This window comes from Bos mutus, chromosome 1 (assembly GCF_027580195.1).
Source record: "Bos mutus isolate GX-2022 chromosome 1, NWIPB_WYAK_1.1, whole genome shotgun sequence".
Taxonomy (NCBI): domain Eukaryota; kingdom Metazoa; phylum Chordata; class Mammalia; order Artiodactyla; family Bovidae; genus Bos; species Bos mutus.
In genome coordinates, this window is record NC_091617.1 from 37,163,925 (window position 1) to 37,186,328 (window position 22,404).

The window sequence follows — 22,404 nt, forward strand, 5'->3', positions numbered from 1 at the left end:
GTAGGTTTGAGAAGAATAAAACTGCTACTTGAAATGCATTAACAGTAAATATATAAATCTTACCTCCTTACTTTAAAGCTAGGATATTAGACAGACACAGTATAAACTGTGTCCCTCTGTGGTTTATCCTTTCATTAAAATTTGTTGTAGTTTTCATAGCTCCTTTTATTCTTCAACAATCACATTCTGGGATTGTACTCTGGTAATTAAGGTTTGATTCAGGGAAAACCAGAAACATGTTTCATATTATTCATTCTCTCATTTGTTCTTTCCATCATTAGGTTCTGCCTTTCCTCATCTACACTTGTGTGACTCACACAGCCAGATTTAAGGAATGTACCCACGCCAGGTTTCTACACCCATTCCAACACAATATATTAGCCTCATAAAATCCAGTCACTAACCAGCAAAATTCATGTGCTGCTCTTATGAAAATCTGTCCCACTCATTATGTAATTCAGTAATAGCCCACTCATTGTCTAATTCAAATGTGAAAACAGGTGAAAGAAAGATGAAGTCAAAGCTGTTGACGGACTGTTTTTGGAATAAAGCTTTAAGGCCTTCCACTCAATTCACACTTAACAATTCACACTTAACTCTTCTGCTTTCATTACGAAAAAATGAAAACAAAGTACCTCCTCTGATCAACAGTGTCAGCAGCAAAACCCATTAACAGTTCCTGGGATATAAAAACAGAATCTGGGTAATAAAATAAAGTCTAACCTTTTTCTTTTCCTTTGTGCTTAAGTTTCACTTGTTCCCGTTTCACTTGTTCACAAGGGACTGCTTAGAGGGGGCACATACAGCAGCCTCATGCATGGCCCTTCAGATCAGAGTTCCTCCTGTGAGCTGGCTGTGCCAGCACCTCAGGTAAGGGGCCTGTGTGCAGAAACACCAGGCAGGACCCTCAGTTCAAGATGGCAGAGGTGGTGGGCCCTGTGCAGAGACGCTTCGCTCCACACTGTGTTCTGGAGCATGAGCAGCAAAGCTGTCTGCTCTGCCAGAACTCCACCCCCTCCCACCGCATCCCACCCTCCTCCCACTTTACCTAGGAGATACCTGTAAAGCCGCCTGGCCCACAGCCTGTCAGAAGAGCTTGTACTCTAGGGCTGGAACTCCCACCTCTCATTCTCTGATCCAAGGATAACTTTCCTTTGCTTCTGAAGAACCAAACTCGGTCTCCTATTGGTTCGAGTTACACCAGGCAGAAGGTCCCTTATTTGAAGACTGACTTGGGAGGACTGGTAACAATGGAATTTAGTCACAGGTACTTTTGTTTGGATTCTAACAAAGGTTTAACTTCCTTGACTCCTCCCCATGCCCCACCCCCCACCACACACAAACAAAACAGATATTTAAACCATAGTTCATGATGATAAAATTAAACTTTACTTTTACAAACATAAAAAAAGAAGAAATGTCATTTGTCACAAAAATTTCAAATTAAAAATTTTTATAGGTTTCATTAATTTCTAGACAGCAACAGAGGTAAGAATATTTTTAATATGATTCATATCACAAGAGAATCTTGTTTTCTTGAAAAAGGACCTTTTTAAAATTCCAGGAAAGTTAAAGTCCCACAAAATAATCAAGATATGCACATTGTAGGTAAAACTCTTCAGCTATTATTGAAACATAAGTATAATTACACACAGGAAAAAGGTATTATCAGCAGAGAAAAAATGCCTTAAGTATGCTTTGTCTTCTGCCAAACTGATGGACACGAGTGAGCTCTAATATCATTATGTTTAGAAATGGCTTCATCCAAATCCACCTGTACACCATTAATGTTCACTTCCATACAGCCTTGATAAAAGGCATTCACTGGTGTGGCACTGAATGGAACATCTGTTAAAACAGAATATTAAAATATTAGCCCAAGACTTTTAGCATCTTACTTGCTTATAGTTAGAGGAATTATTCAGACTGCTCATTTTCAATTAAATTCTAATCCTAAAGGAAGAGTCAATAATGTAATTCTGTTCAATAAGTTCGTATTAGGTGACTTCTGTGTTACAAGGTGTTGTGTTTGGTACTGAATTCAGCAGAGCTTGTGTTCCTCTGATTTTGTAAAAGTTCCAGCCAAACCTCAAATAAATAAACACGCTTTAGAAAGAGTAGAAAATAACATATTCTTACTTGTGGTGTTCTATTTTATTTTCTCCTTAAATCCGAGCAATAGGTTAAGCATTATTAAGACTTTTTTTCAACTCAAAATTATAGCTATTTGGAAATCTTTTTTAAATGCCATGATAAATATGTCAATTTTATAATTGCTGGAATATAAGTAGATTTCTGTATTTTCCAAAGAAATAGTGTCTTGCTGAGCATACAGTAGCAGGTCATAATAGGGAATTCACTGTTGTGTAATGTTTGGTGTTCTGAAAAATAACAGTTTTAATAATACTTCAGTGAACAGGGCCTCAAGGCTTTCCTATACTTTTACTCTCCTTATCAAACTCAATATTTAGGCAACATCCTTGGATTCCTGAGAACTATGGTTCATCTTCAAAACAGCCATCTCTCTACTTGCTTCCTCTTTTCTTGGCATCTCATCTCCACAAACTTTAACTCCTAAAGGATATTATTCAGCTCTTATTCTTCCTCCTCAGTACCTTATTCAAATATATACTATATGCTTATATATATATACTTCAAATTTCCCACTTCTAACTTGCCAATGTAGTGAATAAATCCATATTTTTCAATGGGCTCATCATTTGTTAAGAAATGGTTTCGTCTGGCTGACTATCATAGACTACATCATTGTTATAAATATGCCTGGAATCATCTATTTCACCTGATTTTTAATTCATAATATGTGATTTAACATGTCTCTTTTGCATATCAATTAAGAAATTATCCATTCCCTAGTTCACACTCTTCAGTTCAGTTCAGTTGCTCAGTCGTATCCAACTCTTTGCAACCCCATGAACTGCAGCATGCCAGGCCTCCCTGTCCATCACCAACTCCCAGAGTTCACCCAAACCCATGTCCATTGAGTAGGTGATGCCATCAAACCATCTCATCCTCTGTCGTCCCCTTCTCCTCCTGCCCTCAATCTTTCCCAGCATCAGGGTCTTTTCCAATGGGTCAGCTCTTCGCATGAGGTGGCCAAAGTATTGAAGTTTCAGCTTCAACATCAGTCCTTCCAATGAACACCCAGGACTGATTGATCTCCTTTAGGATGGACTCGTTGGATCTCCTTGCAGTCCAAGGGACTCTCAAGAGTCTTCTCCAACACCACAGTTCAAAAGCATCAATTCTTCAGCACTCAGCTTTCTTTATAGTCCAACTCTCGCATTCATACACGACTACTGGAAAAACCATAGCCTTGACTAGACGGACCTTTGTTAACAAAGTAATGTCTCTGCTTTTTAATATGCTGTCTGCTACTGCTGCTGTTGCTAAGTCGCTTCAGTTGTGTCCGACTCTGTGCGACCCCATAGACGGCAGCCCACCAGGCTTCCCAGTCCCTGGGATTCTCCAGGCAAGAACATTGGAGTGGGTTGCCATTTCCTTCTCCAATGCATGAAAGTGAAAAGTGAAAGTGAAGTTGCTCAGTTGTGTCCGACTCTTCGCGACCCCATAGACTGCAGCCTACCAGGCTCCTCCGTCCATGGGATTTTCTAGGCAAAAGTACTGGAGTGGGGTGCCATTGCCTTCTCCGAATATGCTGTCTAGGTTGGTCATAACTTTCCTTCCAAGGAGTAAGCATCTTTTAATTTCATGGCTGCAGTCACCATCTGCAGTGATTTTGGAGCACCAAAAAATAAAGCCTGACACTGTTTCCCCATCTATTTGCCATGAAGTGATGGGACCAGATGCCATGATCTTAGTTTTCTGAATGTTGAGCTTTAAGCCAACTTTTTCAGTCTCCTCTTGCACTTTGATCAAGAGGCTCTTTAGCTCTTCTTCACTTTTAGCCATAAGGGTGGTGTCATCTGCATATCTGAGGTTATTGAGATTTCTCCTGGCAATCTTGATTCCAGCTTGTGCTTCTTCCAGCCTAGCGTTTCTCATGACGTACTCTGCATATAAGTTAAATAAGCAGGGTGACAATATACAGCCTTGACGTACTCCTTTTCCTATTTGGGACCAATCTGTTGTTCCATGTCCAGTTCTAACTGTTGCTTCCTGACCTGGATACAGGTTTCTCAAGAGGCAGGTCAGGTGGTCTGGTATTTCCATCTCTTTCAGAATTTTCCACAGTTTATTGTGATCCACACAGTCAAAGGCTTTGGCATAGGCAATAAAGCAGAAATAGATGTTTTTCTGGAGCTCTCTTACTTTTTCGTTCACACTCTTAATGTCTCAATTTCAACTTCTCCTCAATTTTTCCTCATGCTTTCTAAACACATCTTGCTTAAAATTAGTCCTCAGTGCTGTTGACAAAGTCCTGGAACCACAGAAATTCTGACATTTTTAGTTTTTCTGAACTCTTTCATTGTTTGTTTGATTTCCTAAAATTACATTCAACTAATTTGTGAATAAGGTAGTAGGTGGATTTCAATGTATTTAGAATTTATTAATTTGAACCATAATTATACTTCCTAATAATTAACCACATTAATGTAACTATGCATGTATGCCTATCAATGGATATATCTATCTAACAGATCTATTTATAACTTTTATAACCTATTTACTATATCTTTTGTATATATATATCTTGACCATGCCACTTGGCTTGGCAATTTCAGTTCCCCTGCCAGGGATTAATCTGGGCCACTGCAACGAAAGGGCTTTCCTGGTGGATCAGTGGTAAAGAACGTGCCTGCCAATGCAGGAGATGTGGGTTCGATCCCTGGTAAGGCTAACTAAGATCCCCTGGGGAACGAAACGGTAAGCCACTCCAGTAGTCTTGTCTGGAGAATTCCATGGACAGAGGAGCCTGGTGGGTTACAGTCCATGGGGTTCCAAAGAGTCAGACAAGACTGAAGCCCCTTAGCATGCACGCACATGCAACAATGAAAGCACCAAATCCTAACCGCTGGACCACCAGGGGATTCTGCTCCACTCTATTTACTTATATTCCCCCAAAACCTAGAGAAAATTTCCATATATGGGAAATGAACACACTGAGCAGTTCAAGTATTTTAAAGATTAGTAGAAATTCAGACACCAAACTATTCAAAAATGTTTCTAAAAAATTTTCTGCCTCAATGTTTTTGTCATTTAAAGTACATTGTTGATGCCAATGTCATATTTTCCCACATTAACCACTTTTCCTCCAGTTTTCCCTGTCTTGGTAAATGGAATCTTCACCTATGCAACTGCTCATGCCAAATACCTAAGAGATTCTTTCAATCATTAATTTCTATTAGCTTTGCTTCTCACATATATCTCCAATCTATTCACTGTATACTATCTCCATTAACATCACCCTAGTCCAGCAGCCTCCTCAGCTTCCTCAAGTGTAAAATGGAGACAACAAAAGTACTTTCCTCATAGGACTACTTTAAATACTAAATGATACACTTGAAACACTCTGAACAGTGCCCAGACTGTTTGTTATTCACCATTTGAATCAATATAGTTGTCACCACTGTTATTGTTAACTGCTTCTTCATCTGCACTGCTTCATTAGCCCCCAACTCATCTCATCCACTTATATCTCCCCCCTGTCCATCTGCATCCATCATGCATGGGAATTTTTTTAAACTGCATCGTTGATATACCACTTCCTTGTCTAAAATTTTTTAATGATTCTTACGACTTCAATAAGACACAGAACTCTGAACCAGGTCTGTAATAATCCCACCCACCACCCATTTCACAGCCTCCTCTTGCATGACCATCTCCCTTGCTCAGTGTGCTCTCATGGTCCTGATCTATACATTCCTCAAGCATGTCAACCCCTTTCCATTCTGCCATGGACAGTTTGCATACTAGCTCCAATCTCCACCCTCATTACCTGGTAAACTTCATTTAATCTTTCAAATATCAGAGTTGTATCTTATTCTCTTCCTCAGAGAGCTTGTTCCTGGCCCCCACAACCAGATCAAGGCCTCATTTTTCAGGCTCTAAAAGCAACCCCAACTTTTCCTTCATAGAAGTTATGAAAATTTTAATTTTTTAAATATTTTCATAATCAGTTGTTTAATATCTGTCTCTGTCACTATATGGTAAAGGTCTTAACAGCAGAGATTGTATCCATTTGTTTCCTGATGTGTCTCTATGGCCTGAGACATAGGGTCTTAATAAATATTGGGTGAGTGATGGTTGAACTGAAGAATAAATATTAAACTCAGTGACAACTGTGAGTATAAAATAAAAATGGCAAATCATTTCTGGCTAGGACAGTCAAATGCATCAAAACTTGGTTAGTTTCAGTTTACCATTAAAAAAATTAAATAAAAATGACCAATGAAGTGTTCATGCAAGCCCCCAGGAAAAGAATAATGGTTACTGGAATTTTCTCTTCCCTTCTGATGCCCCATTACTACAATTACATATGCTCTATATATACAGATGCTGTTTTACTAAAATTGCATATTTAAAATACTATCAATTTCATTGAAAATACACTTTTTAAAACTAAAGACAAAGTGAGAAGGTACCTGGAAGGCCACCCAGGTAAGTGACCACTGTTCCTTTCATTGCTTCATCCAAGATGGCAAATTGTCTTTGAAAGTCTTCAGAGTGGAAGCTATCCTTTCTAAGTTGAGTCGATAGTTCCAAATTGTTTCTGTTGACTCTGATTTCCAGAAAGGTTTGCTGATCGGAACACAGACTTATGGCCTCTATCCGAGCTATTACCATACTTTCAACAGATACCAGGATATCCTGAAGAACAAAGACTCGTTATAAACAAATACTAAGAGTAATGCCAAATAAAAGAGATTTTGGTTTTTAAAATTCAAAAACCTGAATTTCAATGAGGTGGGGAAAATATGGTAGAGCCTTCAAGTTTAAATGAAAAAACTTCTATTATCATAATCATTATTTTTGAATATGCATTAGTTTTACAAACTCCAGGTTTAGCTAAGATGTGAATGAATGTACAGCAGGTTCTGAAAATTCAAGAAACCAATGGGAACTTAAGTAGTATCTTAAGCAAAAAATTTCTTTTTATGAGCCTTCCCAATTTTAAAACTTACATATGGAAAAGGAAGGAGTTGAATCATTCTTTGTTGGGAAAAAGACTTAGAAAACTTAAACTGCTTTAGTAAGCACATCCAGCAAGACTGAAAGGTTTATTTGTGCCACACAAGAAATCCTGCAGACTTGGGACAAACTGAGTGAAGTCTCTGAGAAAGAAAAACCAGGACTGTAAGTTACAGAGTATTTATCAGAGGCTGTCAAATATATATCAGATCAGATCAGATCAGTCACTCAGTCGTGTCCGACTCTTTGCGACCCCCACGAATCGCAGCACGCCAGGCCTCCCTGTCCATCACCAACTCCCGGAGTTCACTCAGACTCACGTCCATCGAGTCAGCGATGCCATCTAGCCATCTCATCCTCTGTTGTCCCCTTCTCCTCCTGCCCCCAATCCCTCCCAGCATCACAGTCTTTTCCAATGAGTCAACTCTTCGCATGAGGTGGCCAAAGTACTGGAGTTTCAGCTTTAGCATCAGTCCTTCCAAAGAAATCCCAGGGCTGATCTCCTTCAGAATGGACTGGTTGGATCTCCTTGCAGTCCAAGGGACTCTCAAGAGTCTTCTCCAACACCACAGTTCAAAAGCATCAATTCTTCGGCACTCAGCCTTCTTCACAGTCCAACTCTCACATCCATACATGACCACAGGAAAAACCATAGCCTTGTCTAGATGGACCTTTGTTGGCAAAGTAATGTCTCTGCTTTTGAATATGCTATCTAGGTTCGTCATAAGTTTCCTTCCAAGGAGTAAGCGTCTTTTAATTTCATGGCTGCAGTCACCATCTGTAGTGATTTTGGAGCCCAGAAAAATAAAGTCTGACACTGTTTCCACTGTTTCCCCATCTATTTCCCATGAAGTGGTGGGACTGGATGCCATGATCTTCGTTTTCTGAATGTTGAGCTTTAAGCCAACTTTTTCACTCTCGACTTTCACTTTCATCAAGAGGCTTTTGAGTTCCTCTTCACTTTCTGCCAATAAAGGTGGTGTCATCTGCATATCTGAGGTTATTGATATTTCTCCTGGCAATCTTGATTCCAGTTTGTGTTTCTTCCAGTCCAGCGTTTCTCATGATGTACTCTGCATATAAGTTAAATAAATAGGGTGACAATATACAGCCTTGACGAACTCCTTTTCCTATTTGGAACCAGTCTGTTGTTCCATGTCCAGTTCTAATGGTTGCTTCCTGACATGCATACAAATTTCTCAAGAGGTAGATCAGGTGGTCTGGTATTCCCATCTCTTTCAGAATTTTCCACAGTTTCTTGTGATCCACACAGTCAAAGGCTTTGGCATAGTCAATAAAGCAGAAATAGATGTTTTTCTGGAACTCTCTTGCTTTTTCGATGATCCAGCGGATGTTGGCAATTTGATCTCTGGTTCCTCTGCCTTTTCTAAAACCAGCTTGAACATCAGGAAGTTCACGGTTCACATATTGCTGAAGCCTGGCTTGGAGAATTTTGAGCATTATATACATACATATATATGTGTGTTTGTTTATTTATTTATTTTCTGAATGTTTCAAACTGCTGATACACTATATTACTCACCTTGCCAAGAGTCATCTATGCAGATAGCTTACTAGCATACAGAGGAAATATAAAAAGGGAGAGAAAATAAAATCAAAACTAAGGAGGTGGGTGTTATGATGCTTTCCAGATAGCAGAAAGACAGTCTGAAGTATTTACAGAAACACAGAAAACATAGACAAGATAAAATAAATATCAAGGACACGGCACGTGTTAACCTCCTCTACTATCTGAATGTAGTGTTGAAGGCAGGATTTCTGTTTTGCTTAAAAAAAAAAAACAAATTAGCTGAAACCCACATGTAGCAAGCTCCTGTAGTCAACTGGAGACAAAACTTAACAGGATTTTTTTTTCAGGTTGCTTACAGTTAACCATCAGAAACTCTCCATAACCATCCCTTAAGTTGCAAACAGCATCTCTTTTTATCACTACAGGCATTATTCAATTATATGTCTCTTTCTAAAAGTCCCAGAGAACATCAAGTCAACCATGGCACACACGAAAGCTACTTGCTGTAACTTGCTGGAATCCACTGTGGATGACACAAGCACAGAATTATGAGCCTCTAACAGAAGGCTGAATAATACAGACCTTCTGATAACTCTCATGTTTTCTTTTATCCGAGAGTGTTTCCTGCTCTTCCTTCTAATTTCAAGGCAGAGTTGCCAGTGGGAAGCCAAATAGACTGGTTTTAGTTTTCCCTAGTCTTTCCTAATTTACTTATGGGAGAAAAGAGAGTACCAGAAAGCACAAAAAATTATAATTAGACACTGAATATTTCAGAGTGGATTGCAATCAGACTGACTTCTATTCTGTTAGTACAGATAAAGTCCCATGATACTTCAAAGATTCTGAATAAGGGTGGATCTCTACGAACTCAGAGAAGGTTCCAAGCAGCCTTTGTGGGAGTCTGCCTAATCTAAACTACAGATACAATACATAGGTTTTTCCATTCTCCCCTATCCCCTTAACTGCTGGGTTCAAACCATGGAAATAAGCCAGCAAAAAACTAACAATAATGAATATTTATTCAATCTTTAATGACATGCCAAATAATTTATGTAAGTTATTTCATTTTCAAAACATCACTTTGAGGTAAACACAGTTATTCTATCCATGTTACTGATTTTTTAAAAATTAAAAAATAAGGATCATAAAGGTTCAGAGTAAAGTTACCTGAAGCTTTTCAGTGGCGGAATCCACCAAGGACAAGGCAAAGGGCACTGTGTTATCGGAAACCAAGGCCAACATAACACCGGTGCCCGCTGATGGGCGAATATTCAAGGACACATTGATTTGCCAAGCCTCAGGATTGGATTCATTCTCTGTTTAAACAATGAAACAGAAGCAGGATCAATGTACTCCTAAGTGCACCAGAGGAATTAATCTTATTAATATTCAAAGCCATCTTTGAGTGATATTAAAGAATTTAGTTCTTTCCCAATGATCTATATAACCTAGGCAAAACAGAGCAAAAGAAAACAGTTTTTAATGCAGGCAAGAAACACACAGATGGAACCTCATCCTTTAGTTCTTCCTTAACTGAATTGTGGTGTTTAGAATTATTATGTATTTTCCAGTTGCTCTTTAACAGCTCTCCCTTCTGTCTTACACACTCTCCAATGCTCAAATCTCATAGTGGTTGTATAATAAAATACGAGAAAGTTCAACAAATTTATTGTAGTATTTCTGAGGGAAAATCTGAGTGCAGCTGCCAACCCCAGCCCAGTATTCTCTTCCTTATAGGAGTCAGGTTAGGGCAGTGGGAAAGAAAAATCTGATCTCTATACATAGGGCTGTGGGATGGTTTGATAATAGAGAAATATTCTGAAGTCAACAGTTAACTTTGAAATTCTCCTAGGAACTCTTCTGTAATTCTCTTATCATAATGCTTAACATTCTTTTTCTTAATTACTAGGTCAACAGTCTACACAACTAGAGGGCAAGCTCTGCAAGTCTCTGTCATTACTGCTTTCCTCAGTAGTCACTTAACAAATATTTGCTGAACTAATATGATTTCAAAACAGTTTTGATTTCTAATAATTTGAAATAATTTGTAAACTAATAATCTGAAAATATTAGCTTAAGATCTGAATGAAGTCTTCCCCATTTAATACAAATAAATGTATAGCAATTGTCCAAATACCACTTTGAGGCTTTAAAAGGGTGAATGTGAATGGAGAAAATAATTCTCCTTTGGCAAGATATTCTTCCATTTAGCCACATCTAATACTATTACATTTTCCACTATAATCCTTTAAAGTCCACCCAAGAGGAAAAAAACCCCCTGTATAATCATTTTGAAGTAAGTAAATTTACTGTAGGACATTAACAAACTCAAAATGAACATGCAGATATGAAGAAATTATAATGTAGCATTAAATATTAATTATAAAGTAGGCCACATTTATGTTATCTGTGAAACAACTAGTTAGTTACTTATGAAAGTAAATTCAGGTACAATAAAACTATCTTCATTTTCTTTTCAGAACTTTTTTTCCATTGGAACAAATTATCATGGGCCTAGTTGTTTTCTATATTCAATCATCAACTCAATTAACATATTTTTTAAAAAAAATGTTCATATTCAGAACAGAGCTAAAGTTAATGACATTGTATTAATTTACGTTAAGAAAACAGAGAGCAATAGTAAGATGCTTCCTTAAAACTGCAGCAATACTTTTAAGGCTGCAAATAAAGTTAAAATATGACTCTTTCTTAAATGAGAGATATTCAAATTAACCCTAAATTCATACTAAATACTGTTAGTAGCTCAAATAATGAGCTCATAAAACAGAAAATGACACAGAAGCCAACAAAATAATTAAGATATACAAATACCTAGTAAAAATATGGTGAGATATTAAATTTCATTAGAAACTGGGATAATTAAAACTACAAGATTTACTTTTTCAACTCTCTAATTAGAAACAAAACTTGAGCATAAACTTTCTTCTGTTGGTAAAAGTATAAATTGATAAAGAGAGGTCCTCTGGCAAACCAGCCATTACCCTAAGCACAATGTATATTAAAGGAATTTGAAGGGTAGTCATGAAAACAAGAAAACCTAAGCAGTTTAACTCTTGACTAGATTGATTCAAGCCCTCTCATTAAGAGTCTAGCAAATGGACAGATATGCTTATCTCCAAATGTTAATATGATTTATCTCAGTCTCTACTGTTTTATCTGACACCCACATTTAAGCCAAACATTATTAAATACAGAAGAAAAATAACCCATAGTCAAGAGAAAAAGCAATTAATACTACCAGTTTTAGATATGACGCAGATTTAGTTTCAATTCAAAACAGCAAGGAATTTTTGCTATTTGTTAATGAATAAATTTAAACATTAGTGAGAAGAGAAAGATACAATAGGAGATCACTTACTATAATTTATGCTAAACTGAGCAACTCCAGTACCAGGATAGTAGGAACCCTTCTCCACATTGACAAGACAATGCTTATTTTGTTTTTCTTGAATGATTTCCTTTACTCCTGAAGTTCCTTGATTCATCAAATTCCAGCCTCGAATACATCCATCTAGACGAGGGTTAATCTAACAATATAAAATATAGACCAATGAATGCATTTTAAACTTAAAAAGGGGGGGCTTTATTGATCATATTACTATATCTATTGATATTACTATATTTATTGATTATATTACTGGATACAGGTTTTCATTTAAGGGCAAAATTCTTTCTTTGATGACATTTTAAAATATTTAGAATTTTATCTAAATTTTTTTCAAGGTCTCCTGCAGATGACAGTCTTTTCCAGTAAAAGTGCATTTATAACATCAGAGACCTTCACTGGGATCCTAATGATTTTTAACACCTTTAAGCCCCACCTGCCTCTCCTGTATCATCCAGCACTAACTTTTCTGCTTTCTAGTTCCATGTACGCTTTTACCTGTGGCCCTGGGTTCTCAGCTGCTTTTGTTTTTCATTAACTGTATTTACAACATAGGTTTGTTTTGCCGTCAAACACGAAGCCTCTTCAGGAACAAAAGTGTTTTGCATTCTTTAGTCTCACCAAAGCATCCTGCCACACTCAGACATGTAGCCATTTCATAAATAGTTGATTCTTTTTGAATAATTTATTTCTTTTAAAATGTCTTGATTTTATCAATTTCAAAGGACAGATATATTCACTCTAACATGAGTTAACTAACTCAGATTTTATATCATATCACAAATCTTTTAAAAGCTAAGGCAACTGAAATATATAAAAAGTAGTAAATATTTAAATTAAATCAGTAAGTGTAAAATTGGCAGATCCATGACTTCAAATGAAAAATTTTAAACTCCTCAAGGTCAGTGATCAGTCTCCTTCATGAAACCTTTTCCACAGAGGTTGCTGCTGCTGCTGCTAAATCGCTTCAGTCGTATCTGACTCTGCGACCCCTGAGACGGCAGCCCACCAGGCCTCCCCGTCCCTGGGATTCTCCAGGCAAGAACACTGGAGTGGGTTGCCATTTCCTTCTCCAACACATATAGAAAAATCGTCTATTATATCTAGCTTCAATTTATGACAGGCGGCAGTTTTATTTCCCATCAAAGATTTTCTTTTAAAAATTCCACCTTACATGCTATACTTGTCTCCCAAATTTTAGTCCTAAAACAGACCTAAGAAAGTCTTACTTTGACTGGCTTCTAGAAAATAATGTACTTTTGGACTCAAATATATACATTTATATGTCTAATGGCTGAGTATGGACTATTATGATGGTAATATTTAACTGATGCTTGAAGAATTTTTAAAAATCTACTTCTCCATGAGTAATACTGGGAATTTAAACAGGCTCAAAAACACTACATTCATTTTCTTATTTCCTTACTATAATTTCAAAGGTTGATAATGTTATTTTTCCATGTTCAATTCAAGTTTTCACAGTTGGTGTGTTCAACAAAATAACTTCATTTGACTCTCAGAAAAATACATTTTCAAATCTATTACAGATGAAAGATTTCATCCATGATGAATGATACAAGCTTGGATCATTACCGGTCTAATGAGTGCATTTTCCATTTTCCGAGGTACTCCTGCAAAGTATACTTTGGTTTCTAGAAACCCATTGGTGGGCTTAAAAAGGCTTCCAGGCTTATTTATATTCATTACAGCTTCTTTAGCTATTTTTACACTAATACTCTGTTCTAATTCTTCCACAGAGACCTACAATTAAAAAGACAAAAATTATCAAACAACCAAACATTACTGCATTTCATATGAAACACTAAGATTGAAAAATCCTGTTATTATTCCAGGACATAAATTTCCAAAGTAATCATTTTAATGCACTTGTTAATTTGTTCCAATACATTTCACATGTCAAATTAGTATAAAGGTGATAAAAATGCATTTTAGTGTGATAATTCTTGATCAAAACTAAATCAACACCATATTTTAAAGTTTAAAAATCAGTATTTTTCTATCACATTTAAACATTCATTTATAATATATATCTTTCAATCCCAGTGTGCCATAAAATTAACAGTTTAGAAAAAAGAGAGTCACTCTACAGAATCTTGGGAAACTTTTAAGTGCTCTTATTTTGCATTTGTCTGATAGTATAAATATGAAATCAATAATGTAAATAAATTTTAATATAAATTAAGAGAAGCTAGTACATTCAGTATTATGTTTATTAAACCCAAATTATATTTTGTTTCAAAATTCAAATGTAGTTGAGGTCATAAGAAAGCATAATACATTAAATTAAATTGGGTTTTCCAATTTTGAAAGTAGTTTGGGTTTCTAAAAAAATTGGAAGTAGTGGTAAACAATAAAATTTTTTTTCTTATAAAGGCAATTTGAAGAACCATTGCTGCAATTTCCTCATGTAAAACTGTAGGACTCAAAATGCAAACTCTGCATTTACTTATCAATCGGGGTGACCAGACAATAGGCATATCAAAGCACTACTACAGGAAAGGAAAAATTATCCTCTAAAGTAAAATAACACCCCAGCATAAGCCTTCATTTGTAGCTTTTATGTTATTCTATGTATAGGAGCAAGTTTTGACAAATATTATACTTGAATTTAAGTATTTACATATTGAAACATATTTTTTAAGAAATTATATTCTTTTAATATAATATTTAGAGAAGTATATTGGATGTGATAGAGTTTAAAACCACAGATTGACAATAACTCATCTTGGTGTCTTTATGGCCCCCTTTATGCTGAATTTCCAAAAGCTTTCAGTCTATCTTAAATTAGAGGCTGGATCTTAAAAATATACCCCGAATCTGACCACTTCTCAGCACTCCTACTATCAACACTGCAGTCAAAGCTGTCATCTTTTCACTGTGTTATTGCAATAGTCTCCTAATCCCGTATCCTGTTTTATCCTTGTGAAAGTGAACGTGTTAGTCACCCAGTCACGTCTGACTCTTTGCAACCCCACGGACTGTAGCCTGCCAGCCTCCTCTGTCTATGGAATTCTCCAGGCAAGAATACTTGACTGGGTAGTCATTCGCTTCTCCAGGGGATCTTCCCGACCCAGGTATTGAAGCCGGGTCTCCCACGCTGCAGGCAGGTTCTTTACCATCTGAGCCACCAGGGAAGCCCACAGTTGTGGCCCACGGGCATAGCTGTTCCGAGGCAAGTGGGATCTTCCCAGACCAGGGACTGGACCTCAGGTATCAATAACCTCAAATATGCAGTTGACAGCACCCTTATGGCAGAAAGCAAAGAAGAACTAAAGAGCCTCTTAATGAAAATTAAAGAGGAGAGTGGAAAAGTGGGCTTAAAACTTAACATTCAGAAAACTAAGATCATGGCATCCGGTCCCATCACTTCAGACAGGGAAACAATAGAAACAGTGCCAGACTTTACTTTTTGGGGCTCCAAAATCACTGCAGACGGTGACTGCAGCCATGAAATTAAAAGACACTTGCTCTTTGGAAGAAAAGCTATGATCAACCCCAACAGCATATTATAAAGCAGAGACCTTACTTTGCCAACAAAGGTCCCTCTAGTCAAAGCTATGGTTTTTCCTGTAGTTAAGTATGGATGTGAGAGTTGGACTATAAAGAAAGTGGAGTGTTGAAGAATTGATGCTTTTGAATTGTGGTGTTGGAGAAGACTCTTGAGAGTCCCATGGACAGCAAGGAGATCCAACCAGTGCATCCTAAAGGAAATCAGTCCTAAATATTCATTGAAAGGACTGATGCTGAAGCTGAAGCTCCAATACTTTGGCCACCTGATGCAAAGAACTGACTCCTTGGAAAAGACCCTGATGCTGGGAAAGATTGAAGGCAGGAGGAGAAGGGGGTTGGATGGCATCACCAGCTCAATGCACATGAGTTTGAGCAAACTCCAGGAGTTACTGATGGACAGGGAAGCATGGTGCGCTGCAGTCCATGGGGTCGCAAAGAGTTGGACATGATGAGTGACTGAACTGAACTGAGGGATTGAACCCATGTCTTCTGCGTTGGCAGGCAGATTGTTTACCACTGAGCCACTATCTTTACTCTCTACAGTTTCCACAAAGTCATTAGGTCCTAACCAGGATCATCTCTTAACATGCAAATTAGATCATATCACTTCTCAAAATCATCTAAGGTGTTTCTACTTAACATAAAATTCAAGGTCTTATTCCAGACCACATTTCTGACCTCAGTTTTTACTACTCTCTCCCTCTTTCACTCCACTGCGTCTACACTCACTTTCATGTTGCTGCGCAAATAAAAACAAACACATCCTCTAGCCTAAGACTGTGTTTGCTGTTCATGTGACACAGAATTATCTTCTTTCCAAAATGTCTGCTGTCATGTGCCCTCAAGTCTCTGATTTAATGTAATCCCATCAGAGATGGCTTTTCTGATTCCATGTGCACACTCACCATCATCCTTCTCTACTGCCTGGCCTTGCTTTTCTTTTTCCTCATAGCATTAATCACTATCTGACATAGCTATTTGTTGACACATGTGTGGTTTTCATCTCATCACCAAAATGCAAGCTCCATAAGAGCAAGGACTTTTGTTTTATTCACTATTGCATCCCCATCACCTAGAAGAAGGAATAGCACAGAAAGTGCTCATAAAATATTTTGTTGGATAAATGAAATTATACAAATTATACATTTTCCACCAATATTAGGATTATACCCAGCTACGAAATATAATAATCACTTATAAGTTATCAATAATCACTTATAAGAATAAATATTCCTACAGGTTATAGCCATTCTAACGACAATCATTACACATTCAATTTTATTTACCTGAATTACAAAACAATTCTAAGTTATACATTTTAATTTCTTATTTTTAACATTTTATTTAAAATTTTAAAATAATTTAAAATTAGTGAAACAACTGCTATAAAGTGAACAGTCTAGTTTATAGGTTAGTTTAACTTAATCACTTTGTCATTAATTAAAATTAAAATACTTATTTAAAATATTTATTTATTTTAAATAATTCCTGTGCTGCATAAATTTGTTTGAAACAATATAATTCATTAACAATTCATCAGGATTATAAGTTAGTAGGACTACCATGCTACCATACTATCTTTAAATATAAAAGGTATGGAGTGAAAAAAGAAATCCTATTTATCAGTGGGGTGGAAAATGCAAAAATTGTTAAAATATTGAATTACAATTGAAAGAAAAAACAACAGCACCAAATTTATTACCAAAGTTTGTCTCTGACTTGCTAATGTTCTTAAATTTTATTTTTTCTATAAACTTGTATTCAGTTTATAGAGGGAGATTTTAATTTAAATGCTTAGCTAAAACATGGGCATATCATTAAATAATAGTTTCTTTTTAATAAGAATAATAAATATAGGAGATGAATGAAACTGAACATCTGCCTTCCATTCAACCCGTATTCTGTCTTTAACAGGATATAGCTCATGAACAATTCTTCAATAAATACTACTTGCAACTCATGATCACTTCACAGATAAATATTTACCTTCTTTATATACATTATATCCTACATAGAAATGTATTTAAATTCACCTTCAAACAGCTGATCTTTTCAATTTGTATAAACTCATTGGAAAAAGAATTCTGTTTACTCTCTTTTACTGTAAAAGTGATTTTAGTGGTTTTAGATAGGTGATTTAGGGACATCTGGCATTAAAGTGTATACTGGAGGAATAGTGGTATGCATGAAATATTACAGATACAGATGTAGTAGGCAAGGTGATAAAAAAGCTATAGTAATAAGCAAAATAAGTCAAAGAATTTTAACAACTTCTCTGACAGTTGCATTTGATCCTGTGAAGCCACAATTCTTTCAAAGTTAGGAGCCCAAAATCCATGGCTGCCAATCAACAGATAGCCCCCTTTTTGGTGAACCACATCTGCACCCAACTATTCCTTATTACACTTTCCTGTAACATATTTCACATTACACCATATTGGTTCACGATGCCACATCCACTATTAAACTGTGAGAGTCTAACCTCAAAGAACATGGACAATCTTCTACTATGATTTCAGCCCCTTGGACTCAGGAATATAGCATTTTAAACATGCTTACTAAATATTTATTGAATATATGATTGCAAGAGTGGATAGATATAATGAAATAATTTAGTGATGACTTTACATGGCTGCTTAACATGGACCTTTCTTGTCAGTTCCCATAGACTTAGAAAGTGTCTCTTTGGGGCACCACATTCTAAGGTGAAGCTGATCTTCTCGGATCTTCTCTACTGAAAGTAGCATTGATTTAATTAACATTCTCCTCTCTGTAGACTAACAGTAATCCCTTCTCCAAGATAAGTTCCATTTGCATACAGTAGATTAAAGTTCTATTCTTGATTATTCAAATAAAGACTCACTTTTAGGGATTATCTAAAAATGCTAGTTTCTAAGCATTCTAATTGGTTTCAGCTAGTGCATCCTATTTGTACTAATCCATTAGTCTATATGATAATATTTAAAATTAAATTAAATTTTTAATTTTGTTACTACATGTATTTCTCTTTTACATTAAAAATATTGATGTCTATCCAGTGTAGTTGTCCCAGATCAACCCTTGACCTTATAGGTGCAATATCACAGTTCACCAGTGACAGCCACTAAAAAAGGTAAAAAGTTAAAGACAAAATAGTTCTTTCTAACAAAGCTAATAACTGAAAACAACTTCAGTTATGGGAAATCCATACTGTTGAGAGAGAAAAACTTCTCAGACCATTTCAGGTATTTACAGTGTGTAGAATACACTTCACACAACATCAGATAAACCCAAACTTATTTTGGTTTGGTATCACTATTAAAGTAATGATTAATGATTTTATACAAACTGCATCAGAATGGAATGATTCTTTATGAGTTCTGCAAAACGTACCATATGCCATAAACCATCATTAATAACTTTGCCTCCAGTTGTCATTTTGGTTGTCTTTTCATTCTTGAACTGAATTTCAATCTTTCCCTCACGAAGCGCAATCAGGAACCAAGCTGAGTGATCAGAAGATTCTGCATACAGGATAACACCTTCTGAATCATATGTCCGGAAATCAAATTCAGCTGAAAATCTGAACAATGGACAAAGAGAGAGCCTGAATAGTGAGAAATATTGAAGATCATGTTTTTCTTTTACTCTTGAACTGGCAAATAGCAGTATGTTGAAAGAGACAACTCTTTCACTAGAAAAAATAAAAAAGGGCAGGATTAAGCTCTTCTTGTGTTATCTCTGGCTCCATGTGTACTTAAAATCAAGATGTTTTACTTTCTTGCTTATTCGTGGAAACTTTTTTCCAAATGAGCATATGCTTTGATAAATTTTTCATCTTTTGGCATTTGTTTTGAAAGCTCTTTTAAATGCTGGAATACACATGTACAAATATTAGGCATATTGTCTCAGAGCCTTTTATATACTATATAATCTAACATGAAGATTCTTTTTCTTTCTTCCGTATCCATATATGATTAATAAAAGATGTTTAATCTATGATTGGTTCATCCATCAAAGAGCAAATTATCCCTATGATTTCATATATGTCAGGAAGGAATCACTCACAGAAATGTACAAGATAGTATCTGAATGATTTCTAACATAATTAAGTCTTCATGTGTGGTAAAGGAAGGTAAAATCAAAAACTTTTAAATGTATCTGTTAGTTTAATTTTAAAAGCTCTCCAAAACTCTAATTGCACAAATCACTATACTGGAGTACACAGAAGGAAAGTTTAAAAGATATAGCCATGTATTTGAGGCAATCTGAGAAACGCTGGACTGGAAGAAACACAAGATGGAATCAAGATTGCTGGGAGAAATATCAATAACCTCAGATATGCAGATGACATCACCCTTATGGCAGAAAGTGAAGAGGAACTCAAAAGCCTCTTGATGAAAGTGAAAGTGGAGAGTGAAAAAGTTGGCTTAAAGCTCAACATTCAGAAAACGAAGATCATGGCATCCGGTCCCACCACTTCATGACAAATAGATGGGGAAACAGTGGAAACAGTGTCATACTTTATTTTTTTGGGCTCCAAAATCACTGCAGATGGTGACTGCAGCCATGAAATTAAAAGACGCTTACTCCTTGGAAGGAAAGTTATGACGAACCTAGATAGCATATTCAAAAGCAGAGACATTACTTTGCCAACAAAGGTCCGTCTAGTCAAGGCTATGGTTTTTCCTGTGGTCATGTATGGATGTGAGAGTTGGACTGTGAAGAAGGCTGAGTGCCGAAGAATTGATGCTTTTGAACTGTGGTGTTGGAGAAGACTCTTGAGAGTCCCTTGGACTGTAAGGAGATCCAACCAGTCCATTCTGAAGGAGATCAGCCCTGGGATTTCTTTGGAAGGAATGATGCTAAAGCTGAAACTTCAGTACTTTGGCCGCCTCATGCAAAGAGTTGACTCATTGGAAAAGACTCTGATGCTGGGAGGGATTGGGGGCAGGAGGAGAAGGGGACGACAGAGGATGAGAGGGCTGGATGGCATCACTGACTCAATGGACGTGAGTCTGTGTGAACTCCGGGAGCTGGTGATGGACAGGGAGGCCTGGCGTGCTGCGATTCATGGGGTTGCAAAGAATAGGACACGACTGAGAGACTGAACTGAACTGAACTGAGCTCTAACAATGCCTGCTGCTATTAAGACATTGAACATATATGTAGCTATTACAGGGAAGGATAAAAATCTTAAGAATGCTGGACTGAAAAATAACATATATCAATTCATGGCCTTACAATACTTTAATGAAAATCAGCATTAAAGTTTCCAAGGGACCAGTAAAGCAAAGTGACTGAAAAAAGGTAAACAGGAAACAGGAAAAATAGTTGTATAACTACTAGTCATCTGAGTTAAGTTAACATAAAGGTAATTTAAATTAAAAAATTAAGATTTCAGATAATTATTAAATATGGCAAGAAAGAATCCCAGACTCTTTCCTTTTCTGTATACAATAGTAATAGTAACAGAGGCATCATTTGTAATGGGCACAAGCCTACCTCAAATAGAACAAAGAAAAAGTGATAGAACGAACTTTCTAGCCTTGAGAATTCCAAGGAAATATTATAAAGAGGTAAACGTGGAGTAAAGCTTGTTGGGTAGATCACAATATACTAGGAATTCAAGGAACTCCGATTATATTTAAAAAGAACCATTTTGCTCTGAGTAAGGCCTTCTATTCTCTTTCATATTCATCACATTTTGCTGATGTGAAGCATATATTATCTTGCCAAAACCTGAATCTGTGTATGGTCAGGATCTTCTAGAAGTTGATCCTATCATGGAGATAATTTCCTTCTCTTTGTAAAAACATGCTAAACCAGTAATTCAAAGAGTTGTGTTCTGCATATTTTCTGTCTGGAGTACATCAGCATACTGATTCAGTACATTGGGGAATAATTCATTCTCTTTCAGAAGTATTGCAGAGTGAAAAAAGAGAACTTGTTAACTTTGGGGCAGCATAAGTTTTTGACCCTGGGAAACAGAGTTGAAGAAATTTGCGAAAAAAGAAACAAAAAGCATTAGCTGTTCTTTGTGTCTTTTACACAGGTGGCAGCTTATAAAAATTCATCAAGCTGTATATGTAAGACATATGTATATTACATGTATATATTTCTCTGTGTGTTTATGTGTGTGTATATACAAATACATATAATACCTCAATAAAAAGTTTAAACTAAATAATAAATACTGAAAGAAAACAATTGTTTGACCAATTTTATCTGATGTTACAGCCCAAGCTTTTGTGAACGGTAAGAAATGAATACCTCTGAAAGTGTCTGAGATAATTAATTCTTCTCTCTCATAATTATTCTCATAGCAAGGAAAGGCTGTCTCCAATCTATATCACTAGAAGATATTCTTTGCTCTGAGATGTTAAAGGGGAAAACCACATTTTTGGGAAAATCAGAGTGCTGAAAGGGCACAATTATATCAGTGAATAAATTTCAGTGTTCCTTAATAATAAAATTTCTATGAATTGAGTTGAATTATTTAATGAGTATTCACTCATATATCTAACGGATTAAATTCTAAATATACATGCTTATCTAATTAAAATATTTTAAAATTTGGATTGTATAATCAGTCTCAAATGTTTACTTTCCATTATTCCAACAAAATTCCAATTTTCTTCCCCTAGTTCCAACAATGTATGGCTCTGAGAAAATTTGATAAAGTAGCATCATGACTCAAAAACAGAAACAATTACTCCCTCTCCAAAGTCAACCCAACTACAGGAAGAGGAGATAAAGTACTAAGTCAACTAAAATCATGTGACACATTTCTTTAATATACTACTTCAGCAATCTTATCATAGTTTCCTTAATAATTATGAATATA

The 22,404-nt window shown here is 36.2% G+C and overlaps 1 protein-coding gene across 1 annotated transcript in view; it reads right to left on the minus strand.

Annotated features, from left to right (window-relative positions):
• Positions 1-1,366: 1,366 nt before the first annotated feature.
• The window catches only part of PROS1 (protein S), a 64,402-nt gene continuing 43,364 nt past the window's right edge, over positions 1,367-22,404 (minus strand). Inside the window, exons 10-15 of the mRNA XM_005892971.2 lie at positions 18,951-19,140; positions 13,641-13,808; positions 12,021-12,189; positions 9,809-9,957; positions 6,564-6,789; positions 1,367-1,848 (exon numbers count right to left, since the gene is read on the minus strand). Of these exons, the coding sequence (XP_005893033.1) occupies positions 1,688-1,848; positions 6,564-6,789; positions 9,809-9,957; positions 12,021-12,189; positions 13,641-13,808; positions 18,951-19,140 (1,063 nt within the window). The 3' untranslated portion in view covers positions 1,367-1,687. The remainder of the gene's footprint in view (positions 1,849-6,563; positions 6,790-9,808; positions 9,958-12,020; positions 12,190-13,640; positions 13,809-18,950; positions 19,141-22,404) is intronic.